The following is a 15,919-nucleotide window of genomic DNA, read 5'->3' on the forward strand; positions in this document are numbered from 1 at the left end:
CGTTTCAAGAAGGAGAGAATAATCAACTGTGTCAAACACTGCTGAGAGTTACAGTATTATGAGAACTGACCACGAGATATGAATGGCATGGTGGGTGGGCGCCATGAACAGATAAGTGAGTTAGGTTCCTCTCAATTCTGTGCACCTAAGGTGCTAAAAGATAGTAATTAACCTGGCTCATAGAGTAAAATCATAGGACTGTCAGGGATCCCATTAAGCCCTTTCCAAAATAGAAATTTGCCAGTCTTTGCTTATTTAAGAAAAAAAAAGAATTTCTAATACCAAGCAGTAAATAGGTACCTGATCTAGTTTCACCCCATTAAATATCTGCCTCTGGGAAAACAGCTCATGACTTGTAACAGAAGGAACACCCCAATAATCCCAAGATATGCCCTACCTTCAAGGACTTAGATCCTAAACTGCTTTGGCTTCCTCGATCTTGCACACTACTCCACACCTTCATTCTCCCGCTCTGCTTAGCTTAGCTCCACCTCCACTGACATCTCCAGCTGGCCTCTTAATCTAATGTGGAGCCTGCTTACCTCCCAGTCAGTTCCTAGTTTACCATCTTCCTCTCCCACTCCCAGACTCAGGGATTCACCCATTCTCAGCACAATGGGTGCTGCTCAGTCCAGTTCTTAGAATCCCACTTCCTATGCTTTGACATAACAACAACCCCAAAACTGACCCAGCCCATACAGGTCTTGAAGGCAGCCTCCAGAAAACAGGTCTTCTACTGATATTTGTTGATTAGAGTTGAAATAGCATCTTGAAATATAAAGGATAGTTCTAAGAGGACCAAAAGAAGATGATCCTTATTACATAGAACACTATGATAAAATGTGGTCACCTTAGTTGCTGAATACACAAAATATGAACACAAATAGTAAGCTAAACTGAAGAAATCTAAAAGACTATGAATGTTGTTTCTTGTTTGTAAAGACAAGAGTATGACAAAGGCAATGGGAATGTTAAGTACCCTTGTGTTAAAACAGTGACGAAAATTAGTCATAACAAAAAATGAAGTTCAACTAAGGATTCTTAAATGGAACTAAACAGATTCAATACCAAGGCTAACATTAGTGGAAAATTTTTTAAAGTGACACCTATTAAAGAAGAGTCAGTGACTAAAACACTTTTTCATCAAATAAGCTAGGTTTTCTCTCTTTCTCCTTTATCTAAACATAGGCAGGCAACCCTGGGGAAAAAAAATTTTTTTCCCTCCTGTATTTAATAGCCTTAACTGGAAAAAGCCTAGTAGAAAGAATGAAACATCTATTTGTTTCTCATAATATGCTAAACTTTGCATACAGAGAGGACATTATCAAACCATGACGACTATTGGTTTCCTCTAACACACACGCACGCGCACACACACACACACACACACAGAGGTGTGCTGATCAATACTTGTCAGTCCATACCCCTGTGGCAGCCTCATGACAAAAGCTGTAAAATAGCTGCCTTGCCGCAGCACCATTTGTAGTCACTGAATGAAGTGAGGCTCTGTGACCCACAAAAATGAAAGTACCCATGTCTTTGGCATGGTGAGCTAACCAACAGAAGCAACTCCTATGAAGAGATGAAATGCATCAGGGAATATACCTTGAGCTTTAATCCAAAAGTTCTTCTTAACCAAAGTCTATTCATGGGCTTTCAGGAATCACCAAACTTCCTGAAGTTGCCAGCAAGATTTTCTGTCTGTATATTTTGCTGGAGAAAACGTTCATAGCCTGATTTTGGGAGGTGGCAAACTTCTTCTCTAATGGACTACATAGTAACTATTTTAGGCTTTCTGGGCCACATGGTCATTGAGGCAACTACCCAAATTCTACCACTGTAAGTACAAAAGCAGTCATGGACAACAGTAAATGAATGGGCGTGGCTGTGTTTCAGTAAAACTTTTATTTACAAAACACAGGTTGCAGGCTGGATTTGGACCACAGGCTATATCCTGCTGACCCCTGTTGTAATCCATCACACTCTTAGTCATTTACTTCTAGGAATCAAGGACTCTGAAGTCCAAATCCTTCTAATTCCTGAGCAATTTTAAAATCCATTTGAAGATATCAAAGAGATCAATTCATTCTTCTTTGATCTACTCAACTCCAATGACCTCTTCTAAGATATTTCAGCAGCCCCAACTATGGCTAACTCTGTCCACAGATGGTTCCTTTTCTGAAATCAAGAACTTTCTTTTCAACATCCTAAATTTCAACCAATCACTCAGCGTAAACCTGAGTGTCCTTTTGCTGTACTTATAATGCACAACTTTTGTTATGGAATAACCCCCTCCGCATCATCACTGTACTCCATTCAAACACCTCGGGCTCATGAATAGACTCAGGGATATCATACGAATATGCCGAATGACTATCTACAAATTTAGATTTGGTGGTCATTAATGCTCCCACAATTCTTCCAGCAATTTTCCTCTCACGCCATCAATAGCTATTCTAAGCCTTCACTGTCCTACATAAGGCCTCGTCCCAACACCTCCTAACCCCAAACTAGGAAATGACCCTGTGACTACATGGTGATACCTTCAACTGCCTATCTGTAAGGCTCACCACCTATAAACGTACCTGCACATGAGCCCATCCTTATCCCTCCATTCCCAGTGTAAATAAATTCCCTCCTCCCACTCAAAGCTAATTCCTGCTCTTATGTCTGATCTCTATTACTACCACCTCCTCAGGGACTTTCATAATTACTTAGTATGTTTGGTATTTGCAGAACCGTGTTAGTTTTCTATTGCTGTGTAACAAACTACCACCAACTTAGGGGTTTAAAACAACTCCAATTTATTAGCTAACAGTTTTGGGGGTTAGAAGTCCAGTCACAATCCAGAAGTCTGAATTTTCTGCTCAGGGTCTCATAGGCTAGAATCAGGATGTCGGTAGGGCTTCCTTCTGGAGGCTCCGGGGAAGCATTTGTTTCCAACTTCATTCAGGTTGCTGGCAGAATCCAACTTCCTGTGGGTGCAGGACTAAGATGCCTATTTCATTTGTATCTGCCAGCTGGGGGCTGCTCTCAGCATCTAGAGGCTGTGTCCTTGCCACATGGATTCCTTCACCTTCAAAGCCAGCAAATGAAAACCTTTCTCTTGTTGAATCTGAATTAGGCAAAGCCATGCCCCAAGATCTTTGCAAAAACAATCTCTTCTTGACATATACACACTACCATATATAAAATAGGTAACTAATAAGGACCTACTATATAACACAGGGAACTCTACTCAGTACTCTGTAGTGGCCTATATGGGAAAAGAATCTTAAAAAGGGTGGATATATGTATATGTATAACTGATTCACTTTGCTGTACACCTGAAACTAACACATTGTAAGTCAACTATACTCCAATAAAAATTAAAAAAAAAAAAAGAATAGGGGAAAAAGAAATCCCTTCTTTAACCATAGCCCTTGCTGAAATGGCTAAGAAATAACCTCCTTAAGCTTCCTAGAGGTCACCTGGTTTGTTTGAGAAAATCTGTGAGGCACATGCTTCATTTCTTGAAAGAGTCTTTAGTGTGACTGAATATTCTGACCTTTTGATCTTTCTGAGGTTTTAGCAAAAGGTTATACAGCCACACCCTGGGCTATTTCCTCTATGCCACACTTTCAGAAGCAATTTCTTCATTTTAACATTCTTTGCCAACTGGATAGGTTCAAAATTAACTAAATCATCTAGTACTCATTCCTTTTTAACAGGACTTCTCTCAGTTTACCTTTTTTCTCTCATATTTTATTATAAGTAGCAAGAAGAAACCAGGCAGTACTTTCAACATTTTGCTTGGAAATCTCCTTGGCTATAGCTATGCACCCAACTTTATCACTCAGGTTCTGCTTGCATCTTCAAATCCTTGAACAGAGAATCCCCCTTGAGTCAAATCCCTTGAATTTTAAAATTATTTTTTGCCAGGAAGAGCCCAATCCCTTTTAAGGGCTCATCTGATTAGGCAGGATGCACTGAAGATAATCTTCCTTTCTTAAAGACAACTGTGCCAGACAATACAACCTCATCACAGAAGTATCTCATCACAGTCATTGGTCACATCCACACTCAAGGGGAGGGGCAGGGAATCTTGGGTGCCTTCTTAGAATTCTTCCTACAAGGACTGTGTGTGTAGCAATTCTGAAATTACTTTCTATGGACTATACCATTGAAGAAATGAGAAAATATACTGGTGATGCTGGAGGCCAAGTTTCTCACTGGAGAAGTGAAATACAAATATGGAATGGGGAAAGGCTAGGAAGTTGGATTAGAATTGGATATATCAGGGTGAACGCATGATTTTTTAATATATTTTGTTTATTTTTTGATTGGGTGGTATATCCTCCCAGCCCCAGCTCTGTCTTCTGAAATAGTCTAGAAGCATTAACACCTCAGCAGCAATGAACATATCCAGTGCCCAGATGTTGATTTGTAAATAGAATTCCCTATTCAAAAGAGCCATGGAATGCAAGAGAAATCAGAACAGAAAAGTACAAGGTGAGCCAGGAACTTTTGTTGTGCCAGAATGTACGAAAGTACCCCCAAAATGATGGGGATATGTCAAAAGGATAGAAACCTGTGTTATGGAGTTTCATTAGATAAAAAGCTCTGGAAATATTCAGAAAGTGCAAAGAAACACAATGTACTTTAAATCACTGCATTTTTTAGAGTTTATATTTGCAGTTAAAACCATCAGTTACAAATGCTTAAGGAAATAAAAATATACCTAGAATCCACAGTTTACAATATTTTACTCCTAAGAAACAATATTTACCATTAAAAGGATATGACTAAAATATTTCATCTCCAAATAAGAAGGGCAATTTTCTCGAGTGGCTGGATATCAGAATAACTACATGTACTATTCAAATATAAATACAGCATTTGAAAATACCTTTTTCCCAGAATTCCTTATAAAGCTTCTAATCTCCATAATTAAAGTATACTCACAGAGAGATGGCCCACTAAAATATTCAAGAATTCTGGTGTCCCCTGAGCCTGTCCCCTCCCACTTTAGCCAAGTAATTATGAAATAAATGGCACAGAACTATTTTAATGTTGAAAAAGAAAAAGGCTGAAGGCAAAGTATGTGTCTAAGAGTTTAAAGTAATAGAGAAAAACACTCTCTGGGACTTCCCTGGCGGTCCAGTGGTTAAGACTCCGCACTTGCACTGCAGGGGGCGCAGGTCTGATCCGTGGTAGAGAACTAAGATCCCACATGCCGCAGGGCGTGGTCAAAAAAAAAGAACAGAAAAAAAGAAAAACACTCTCTGATTGGAAGTAATGTACTAACATTCTCGTTTAGAATAAATAAGTTTTAGATGACAATATAACTACAGTTTTTAAAGCATGCTTTTGAATGGTTTAAGGGTTGATTCCTGTTTATCCTTGTCCTACTTTCCTAATGACTTAAACCTGAAGAAGTAAGGTCCCATTTTCCCAGACAATATAACCAATAAATCCCATGAACCCCAGATCAGTGACCTTCATATTTTAAAGACACAGCAGAACCTGATTTTCAAAGGATATCTTATAGAGAACTCCAACACATAAAACAGACAAAATTGGAACTTCTCTGGCTGAAGGAGGAGGCCTGCTGCCCCTCACTCACACTCTAAGGCCTCTCATTCCACCCCATTACAGGCCCTGAGGCACTGGCATACAATCCCAAGACTGCAGAACATGTCAAATGTGGCTCCAAACAATAAATGATGTAAAGGTTCCCGTGTGATCAGAAAAAATGTTTTTCAGATGCATAAAGAAAAAATATAGAAATTGACATCTTAATAGTGATTATATTTGGGTAGTAGAATTATTTTTTCTCTTTTTCTTTTCCAAATTTTTAATAGTCAATAAGAATTACTGTTAGAAACCCAATAAACTATTTTTTAAAGGTATAAATATGAATACTCTCCCTGTAATGCATTGTGTTGCAGTATGTAACAGAAAAAAAAAATTCTGTACCACTATAGGTACACATTAAAAAGAAATATACACATACACACAAAGACACAAAGATTAGAGATAAAAATCTAACGATATAACAATTTAATTATCTAATTAGAAAGGCCTGTTTATGTTTGAAGTACATAATATTTTATAATAATAGATCAGATATATTTAATAGTTTCTTTTAATGTCCTACTTGTTGAACTTTCCAGTAAAGCCACAAGTTAATAATTACTCTTGGAATCAGAAAAGAAGCTTAGAAATTAAGAAAAAGTGTCCAATGAAATCTGCTTCTTTCAAATAATAATTCTTGCATTTCTAAAACCCATCACTCAAGCCAAAGACTACAATTAAGTTACAAGTAATGTTTCCTAAACAAATAGTTAATTATATTTGCTTCTGGAAAATGGAGAGAGTAAATATTAACCATGATTTTGAAATCAAAGTAGAGATAATATTAGACAAGATTGGGAGAGTTATAATATTTAGTTATAATATACGGTTGTTTTCTGCATATTGGTAATTAACTTAATATTTTAATTTCCTACATTTCTACATAGATTTGTTTATCCACCCTCATCCTACTTTCCCAATAATCTTACTATATGTTATATATATATATATATAAATATATATATATTTCTGAAACTGCAGAAACAGCCAGATATAGAACCAACCAGATTTCTTTCTTCTTGAAATTTTCTTGGCTAAAACCTAAATCCACCAAGTCTTAGTCTTTTTATAATGTAAGAAGCCCTGAGCAGCTGAAATCATTAAGAGCTTAGAAACTGGCAAAAACTTCTCTTCCTCATATTATTTAAGAAAAATTGTCTATGGTAACCATAAACTAAAAAAGAATAAGTTAAATAAGAGTTTTTAAAGCTTTCCTTTCCACAAACCCATTGTTTAAATAAAGTTTTAGATTCCCAAAAGCTTCAAATAAAACAGATAAAAACAGAACTATTTAAGATAGGGCGATTGATCTGGAGGCCTATCTGCTTTATTTCCTTATCACCATCACCCTCAAAACAACATCTTTGGTGGAATCCTTAGGGCAATGATTTTAAGATGAGGGGAGAGAAACTCTAGTGGAATATGTGGGGGAAAAAAACACTATTCAAGCCACCACTACAATATAATTGCATATAGCATTATGTTTAATTATATTTGAATGCTGTTTGAATCATCTAACACACACTGGACACTCAATAAACAGTCAATAAACAAAAGGAAAGGCATGAGACTGTGATCCTCATTAGGATTAAGAGGCATTTCACTAGGCTTCAGCAGAGGGCAGTTTGAAACACACTGTATTAATTTATTCCAATAGCTCAACTAGAGCACCTAAAATAGATTACAGTCATTACTCACAGTAGTTATGGTCTACAAAGTTCTGCAAACACTGAATTATCAAATACAGGATTAGATTGCTGCAAGTCTCTGGTCACATTTTTGTCAACCAATCAATACATAACTTTGTTTTATATATGTCTGTGTTTTAAGGACATCTTTTATTTAACATATATGGTTGAGTCATTAACAATGAACTCATAGCCAACAGCACTATAACTCTTTCCTGAATGAAGCTTATCTAACACATGTATTTTCTCTATAAGGCACATCAAAGACTTTCTTGAACTTAGGTAACACTTGACAGGACTACAGCAATTCAGCCCTGGGGGCCATTTTAAACAGCAAGATCACCAACAAAAAGCACAAAAATAAGAAAAATGTAGCACTAAATAGACTTCCAAAAGGACACTTGATTACAGCATGAGAACAGAAACAAGAAAGTGGAGCATCGCCTTGCTCAAATGCTTTTTTGCCACTCTGCCAGATGCATGTCTGGAAATTACCATGAAAGGGCTGTGAGTATTGATTTTGGGGTTACAAAAAAGTTTTAGCAAGTAGGTGAGCTTGCAAATACAGAAATCACAAATAATGAGGGTCAAGTGTACTTTCTTAGACAATCAAATCTCATGTAAGATGCTGACTTAGGCACAACCCAAAGGTACTAGAAGAAGGTACTAGATAGGAGGGGAAGAAAGAGTGAAAATCAGAATTCAAATGAAGGCTCAAAATTCTACATCAACCATATGCACTGACACTTTAACATATCTTTAAATCATTTTTATTTATGTATAGGAGAGATTTACTTAGAGAAATATTACAACATATAAAAACTACATAAAGTCTTAATTTCCACTCATACAGTGGTAGACTTGATATAATGCATAATAAAAACCTTTTAAAATCAAGAAAGCACAAAGTGCTGCACAGTGTGGTCACTAAATTAAAAATTGCATTATTGTTCCCAATCCATCACCCCTCCCTGTATCCACAACCTCTGACATGTGGTACTACAGTTCCTCTCACTAGAGACCAGATGTTACTCATGGTCATGTGATTTGCTTTGGTTAGTGGAATGTTCGTGGACATGATATGAGCAATGGCTTGAAATATGCTTTCAGAGTTGGAGTTTCCTTCTTGTCTTTCTGCCATCACCATAAGAAAAACATGCCCTCAGGTAGTCTGTTGGTACAAGGAGGAACAGAGTCACACAGAACAAGCCTACACTCTATCTGCAGCTTGGAGCCAAGCCCAGGCAAGAGCAGCCAACCCATATATATGTTAGCAATTATAAATAAGCCATTAAGTTTCATAGCATTACTGGGACTACAGTTAATTGATATTTAATATACATTAATTTAAAAATATCATTATATCACTAAAATCCTTTACATAAAAAGAATGAGACCCTTTTTCATTCTTGTTCTAAAGCCTAGTACATAGTAGGTTTGTGGTAGACTGTATTTCAAAAGATGGCTGCATTCATATCTCCCAACCCCCATGATACTTTACAATGTGATCTTGCCATTCACCCACCAAATGGTGAAGTCTATCTCCTCTCTCCTCGAATTTGGGCTGGTCCTGTTGATACTGTGTAAGACTCAACACCAGACCTTAAGGAATCTGAAGTTCCCATGTTCATCCTTCACGGAACCTAGTCACCAAGCAGCAAGTCAAACCACACTAAGAGTCTACCACACTGTGAGAAAGCCCAAACTAGACACGTGGAAGGAGAAAGGGGGCAGGGTTGGAGGGAGAGAACGTGTGTGTGCGTGCGTGTGTGCGTGTGTGTGTGTGTGTGTGTGTGTGTATGAGAGAGAGAGAGATTGAGAGAGAAAGAGAGAGAGAGAAGGGGCAGGGGAAAGAGGAAGAGAGAAAGAAATGCCACTGGTGAGGGCACCAGCTGTAAACCATCAGAGTGAGGCCATTTTGGACTTTACAACTATCCTAGTGCCCCAGCTGACACTATGAAGCAGAAGAACTTCCTGGTCAATGCACAAAATTGCAAGAAATAATAAATTATTTTTAAGACATTAACTTTTGGGGTAAATTATGGCAGCACCAACAAGTTGATAGTAACTGTGTACTAAATTAATTAAATTCACTAAAATATTGTGTGTCATACTTACCTTGGTGTTGGCCATATCTACAATATACTGGTCTCCCTTTATACACTCCATTACTTCAAAACCATCTCTGTCAATCACTTTGGCCTGAGAGCTTCCAGATACAACAAGAATCATGTCTCCTGTGTTACTGTACTGTAATGACTTGATCTGATGGCTATGAAAAAAAAAAAAGACAACCTGGTAAGACACTGAGCATGTTTATACTTTCACTTATTAAGCACTGTCAGAAAAACGGTCACACAACTCCACAAATTAATTCTACAAAATCAGGAACATCAACCTCAAATGGGCCCTCAACACCAGTGCCTACCCTGTTAAGCTCCCCTCCCACTCTCCATAGCAAAATCTATTAAAATCTCTACTCGCCTTAAATCTTCAACCCAAACAACTCCCCCTCTGTAGCTGTTGATTCTTCCTGCTCTTTCCCAGAAGAAACATAACAAGAACTGCTGATTACTGTTATAAATGTATCTGCTTCTGAATGCCTCTCTTGCTTCTTCCTTTTGATTACAACGGTGAAAATGAACCTCTTCCTGCCCCAGGCATACCTACTACCTATATTCTGGATCCCACCCCTTTCCAGTCTCCTCAGTAACTTCTGACTACTCTCCCTCTCCCTCCTCCCCTTCACAGCTAAGCTATCTAAACAAGTTTTCATCTCCCTCCTTATTTCTCTAGCACTGTAGTATCCTTCCCACCCTCACCAACCCACTGAAAGTGATCTTGCCATGGGGCTGTAGTGACTGCTACAGTGTGCCACCCAGATCAATCCTTTCAGGACTGAAGTACTCATTCCCCCAAGCTTCCAGGATTTGGCCTGCTGGTGGCTTACAACTAAACTAAACCCTCAGGAATTTTCCTGAGTCGCAGAGAACTCCCTCATCCAAGGTTATGTTACCATCCCAAAGCATCCCACAGTCAATGACTGGTCAATGTGCAGTAAAATGGTTCAGCCCTCTGTTTCAATTGGGAATATCACAGAAGGATTATTCCAGCTTCAGATCTCCCTGTGGGTATCAGCTGAGACTGCTGTTGCAACTACCTGGCAATTCAGTTCCTCCATCTTCCTAATGCCGTTTCCCCGCACCTTCTCTCCTAGGGGTTGATCCCAGAAGCACTCCCTCAACAAACCTCCTACATGCAAATCCTGAAGCTTCAAAATGTTTGGGGGGAACCTAACCTGAGAGACTTGGTAGCAAAAGTAGACCTGTGAAGTCCCCTCCAGTGGTGTCAGTCACTGACTGGTTAGCAATGAGGACCCCCATCTCTGGTGGTACATAGTCCCTGATGAGCTGCAGCAGCGCAAATGCAACTGCTAAAACTGTTGGTCAAAGGGAAGGCACTGGCTGGTGCAATACTTCAGGCATTTGAGAGGTACAGGAAAGGAAGTAATTGAAAGGACTATGGAACCAGGTAGCTATTGCTAGGGGCAGTCGGCACAAAAAAGAAAGACAATGAAAGGCTGAGGATGATTCATCACCAATTAAAGACTAGAGACTGAAGGCAGGAGGGCCCATTTAGCAGCATATAAAGACAGGGTTGTTGCTCTCTGTCAGGTAAGTGCTATGCAGTCACTGATCCCATAAAGCAGGTGTTTCTACTTCTATTAGGAAGGAAGACCAAAAGCAGTTGACATTCATATGTAAATCAACAGCAGCATACATTTACGTGCTTGAACCAGGGCTATGTTAATTTTCTAGTCCTTTGTCTTAAAATAGTCCCAAGGGACCTGGATCACCTGGACAATCCAGAGAAATTCATGCTGGTCCATGATCTCCATGACAGCATGTTAACTATATCGGGTGAGCAAAATGTCTAAACTATATTGGTTAGAAACACTCTCCCCAGGAGATGACAGATAAAACCTAGAAAAGATCAGGAGACTGAGAAAAGGAGATGTGGGGAAGATCCACATAGACAGACATATGAAAGTGGACACCAAAAATGAAGCTCTTTGTATCACATGTTAACCCCAGAGAGCATCAACCTTAAAAGAGGTAATGAACAACCATGCAGACAAAGTTAGTTGGCCAGTTCAGTTGACATTAGCTAGCTTTTGTCATCGTCCACTCCACTCTTAATGCAATAGGCTCATAAATGAAACAGTGGTGCTAGCAGGGATGAAAGTTATGCATGGGAATGACAACAGCTCTCCAAAGTTGACCTAACTATTGCTGAAGGCCCCACCCGCCAGTAACAGAGGCCTATGGTAAGACCCCCTCCCAAAATCAATACTAAGCTAATAAATATGTAAAATACATAATATGAAAGACTGTGATAAGTGTACAGGGAAAAATAGAATGGGGAAGGCAGATAGTAGGTACCAAGGGGGCAGGAATAAATATTTTAAGTGGAGTGGTCAGGAAGTAAGTGACTGAATAGTTTATCGGGTAACTGAGGTAGTAGGTTATGCAGATATTTTCAGGAAGAGTGTTCCGAGAAGAGGGAACAGTTACTAGAAAGGACCTGCAGGAAGAGAATACTTGGTATGTTCCCAATGTGGCTGTAGAATGAGCAAAAAGAACAGGAGTTGGAGATAAGGTCAGAATGCAGCCAGTGGGGTGGTACAGATCATGGAGGGCCAGGTAAGGCACCAAAAGGACCTTGGTTTTACTCTCTCTAGAAGAAATGAGAGGAAACCCACTAGAGCATTTTGAGCTGAGAAATGACACAATCTGACCTATTCTGTACAGAACCACTTTTTTGGCCTGGACTATTTTATAGTCTGAAGTCTATGGAGCCCTTCTTAGCATGTTTTTAAACACATTAAAAAAAACACACTAGACACACCATGGAGATCATTCATAAAGAAATAACTATAAAAATATATATTTTTTAAAATTTTTGACATAATATGGAGTTTCTACACTAATGTATCAAGTAACTAGGCCTAGAGGCAGGTCTGATAACTTCTGTAATTTCAAAGCAGTGATGATCATAAACAATGTATCTTTCAATATACCTGTAACAATGGTAATGTGATATGAAAGCATCTGAAATTTGCAGGTACACCTGTGACTTTGTTGCCTACTTTCATAATTAAAGGAAATGCTAAATTTCAGTTAGAAGTTAGTGAAAGGAAAGAAATTTTTATCCAGGTTCACAGAAATTGGGAGAACCAGATATTGAACTCATGAGCCATAGAATTTTGTATAACTGTAATTAGGAAATTAAGTGACAAGGTAGAGATCTTATATATAGAACTGAAAATAATAAAAAGAAATATGAAGAAATTCTAAAATGAAAAATACATAACTGAAATTTAGAACTAATAGATGGTTTTAATAGCAGAGAATTAACAGTTAAAAGATCATTTTTAGATAGAAGCATGGTGAGAAAAAATGGAAAATGCAGAAAAAAACATAAGATACACATAAGATATGGTAAAAAGGTCTCATACTGGAATTGCAGAATGGAAGGAGTGAGAAGCAAAATGTGCAGAGGTGACTGTGAAAATTGGAAAAATGATAAAAGACACTAAACCAGAGATTCAGTAAGTATTATAAACACCAGTAGGATAGTAGAAAACCACACCCAGGCATATCATAGTAAAACTGCTGAAAACTTAAAGACAAAAGTAAAACGTTTAAAACAGCTGGAGTGGGGGAAAAAAATTCCTTCAAAAGGGTAAAAATAAAACTAACGGAAGACTTTTGCAAAGAAGCATCAAAAGCCAGAGGACAACGCAATGATATCTTCAAAGTTCTGAATAAAAATAACTGCCTAGATGGAATTATAGGATCACTAAAAATAAAGACAAAATAATTTCCCGAAAAATAGAAGCCAAAAGAGTTTGTCAACAGCTGACTATACTAATGGAAAGAGCCCTCAGGCAGAAAGAAAATGACCCCAGATAAAAGCATACAGAGTATGGTATGAAAAATAACAGAAAGGGAGGATATATAAGTAAATCTCAATGACTACTGACTTCATAAAACAACAATAATATATCTGATGGGATTTAAAATATATACACACACACATACCCATATATAAAATTGAAATACATGAAAAGAACTGCAAAAGTGTAGGAGAGGATAAATGTAGTTACATATGGTAAACGTTCTAAAGTCTTTGTATTAACTGGGAAGGGGTAAAAGTACTAATTTTTAATAAAATTTCAGTCTATTATTAGAATATATGATGTAATCTTTAGGGTAAGCACTAAAGGAACAGTAAAAGACACTAACAAGCCAACTGCGAGGAGAATATATAGCATTAAAAAATTAATGCAGGGACTTCCCTGGTGGTGCTGTGGTTGGGAGTCCACCTGCCAATGCAGGGGACACGGATTCAAGCCCTGGTCCGGGAAGATCCCACACGCCGCAGAGCAACTAAGCCTGTGTGCCACAACTACCGAGCCTGTGCTCTAGAGCCTGCGAGCCACAACTACTGAAGCCCATGTGCCACAACTACCGAGCCTGTGCTCTAGAGCCTGCGAGCCACAACTACTGAAGCCCATGTGCCACAACTACTGAGCCCACATGCCACAACTACTGAAGCTTGCACGCCTAGAGCCCGTGCTCTGCAACAAGAGAACCCACCGCAATAAGAAGCCCACTCAATGCAATTAAAGAAAGCCCCCGCACAGCAACAAAGGCCTAACGCAGCCATTAATTAATTAATTAATTAATTAAAAATTTAATGCAAAGGACAGTAAATGGGAAATCAAACAGGCTGGACAAATAGAAAACAATGAATGAGATGGATGACTTATGCTCAAACTTATCAGCAATAACATTAAATATAATTAAATTATTACAATTAAAAGGCAAAGTTTGTAAGAATGATTAAAAAATAAGCTTTCACTTAAAAGAGACACTTCATACAGAGAGGAAAGTGTGAAAGCAAAAGGATGTAAAACATAATTCACAAATACCAACTAAAAGAAAGCTGGTATATCTTACTAGTATCAGGCAGAGTAGACTTTAAAGCAAAGAACATTAATGAAGGTAAAAAGGACATTTCATAATGCCATTTGCAGCAACATGGATGGACCTAGAGATTATCATACTAAGTGAAGTAAGTCAAAGACAAATCCCATATGATATCACTTACATGTGGAATCTAAAATACAACACAATCAACTATCTATGAAACAAAAACAGACTCACAGACATAGAGAACAGACTTGTGGTTGCCAAGGGGGAAGTGGAGTTGGGGAGGGAAGGAATGGGAGTTTGAGATTAGCAGAGGCAAACTACCATACATAGAATGGATAAACAAAAGTTTCTTATCAGGTTTTGGTATCAAGGTATTTCTGTTCTCATGAAAAAAATTGGAAATCATTCCTACTTTTTCTGTTCTCTGGAGATCTTTGGATATAATTTACTATTTTTTCTAGCTTTTTGAAATGGATGTTTAGATCATCAAAATGTTTTTTTGGTAATATATGCATTTAAGTGTGTAAATTTTCTTCTAAATATGGCTTCGGCTGCATGTCACAAGTTCTAATCGATTGTCTTTTCATTATCACCCAATTAAAAATACTTTCTAATTTCTCTTGTGTTTTCTTCTTTGACCTAGGGATTATTTACTTAATTATTGCTTAATTTTCAAACATTTGGTTGTTTTCAAATTATTTTTTAGAATTGCTTTCTCACTTAATTCCACTAGGATTAGAGAACATTTAGACTTTGGGCATTTACTGAGACTTGATTTACAGACCAGTATATGTCAATTTTAAAAGCATTATTTATATGCCTGAATGTATTTTGGAACAACATATGTAAATTAGTCATTTATTAATTATGTTGTTCAAATCTTCTATTTCCTTACTTTTTTTTTTTTTTTTTTTTTTGCAATATCAGTTACTGGGAAAGTCACACTCCCAGTATGACTGTGGATTTGCCTGTTTCTTCCTTCAGTTTTGTTGGTTTTTGCTTTATATATTTGGAGGTATATCATTAGGTGCAAGTACATTTAAAACATCTTCTTGGTGGACTGCACCTTTTATCATTATAAAATGTCCTTTGTTTTTAGATTTTATTGAAGTATAGTTGATTTACAATGTTGTGTTAATTTATTCTGTACAGCAAAGTGACTCAGCTACACATATATACATTCTTTTTCATATTCTTTTCCATTATGGTTTGTCACAGGATATTGAATATAGTTCCCTGTACTATACAATAGCCAATACCTCTTATGAACACAGATACAAGAAAAAGTTCTAAACAAAATACTAGCAAATTGAATCCAGCAATATGTAAATACATCACAATCAAGTAAGAGTTATTTAAGGAAGGCAATATGGGTTTAACATCCAGTCGATTCATGTGATTTTCTATAATTACAGAATATAGTAGGAAAAATAATTCAAGTATTTCATAAACCTTATTAAAAGACATTATTAAGAATATGAATGGGCCAAGTCAAAGACTGGGAGAAAATATTCATAATATGTATCTGACAAAGGATTCCTATCTAATATATGTAAAGAACTCCTAAAGTACAACAATTTTTTTTTTTATCTTTTTTTTTTTTTTTTTTTTTTT

General features: G+C 37.4%; 1 protein-coding gene across 1 annotated transcript in view; it reads right to left on the minus strand.

The window, feature by feature from the left end:
• The window catches only part of LOC103082541 (WD repeat-containing protein 70), a gene marked incomplete at its 3' end in the record, with an annotated part of 119,583 nt that overhangs the window by 11,322 nt on the left and 92,342 nt on the right, over nucleotides 1-15,919 (minus strand). Inside the window, exon 9 of the mRNA XM_007447918.1 lies at nucleotides 9,423-9,576. Coding sequence (XP_007447980.1) covers nucleotides 9,423-9,576 — 154 coding nt within the window. The remainder of the gene's footprint in view (nucleotides 1-9,422; nucleotides 9,577-15,919) is intronic.

The sequence above is a fragment of the Lipotes vexillifer genome, unplaced genomic scaffold, assembly GCF_000442215.2.
Source record: "Lipotes vexillifer unplaced genomic scaffold, Lipotes_vexillifer_v1.1 scaffold1706, whole genome shotgun sequence".
In the NCBI taxonomy this organism is placed as follows: Eukaryota; Metazoa; Chordata; class Mammalia; order Artiodactyla; family Lipotidae; genus Lipotes; species Lipotes vexillifer.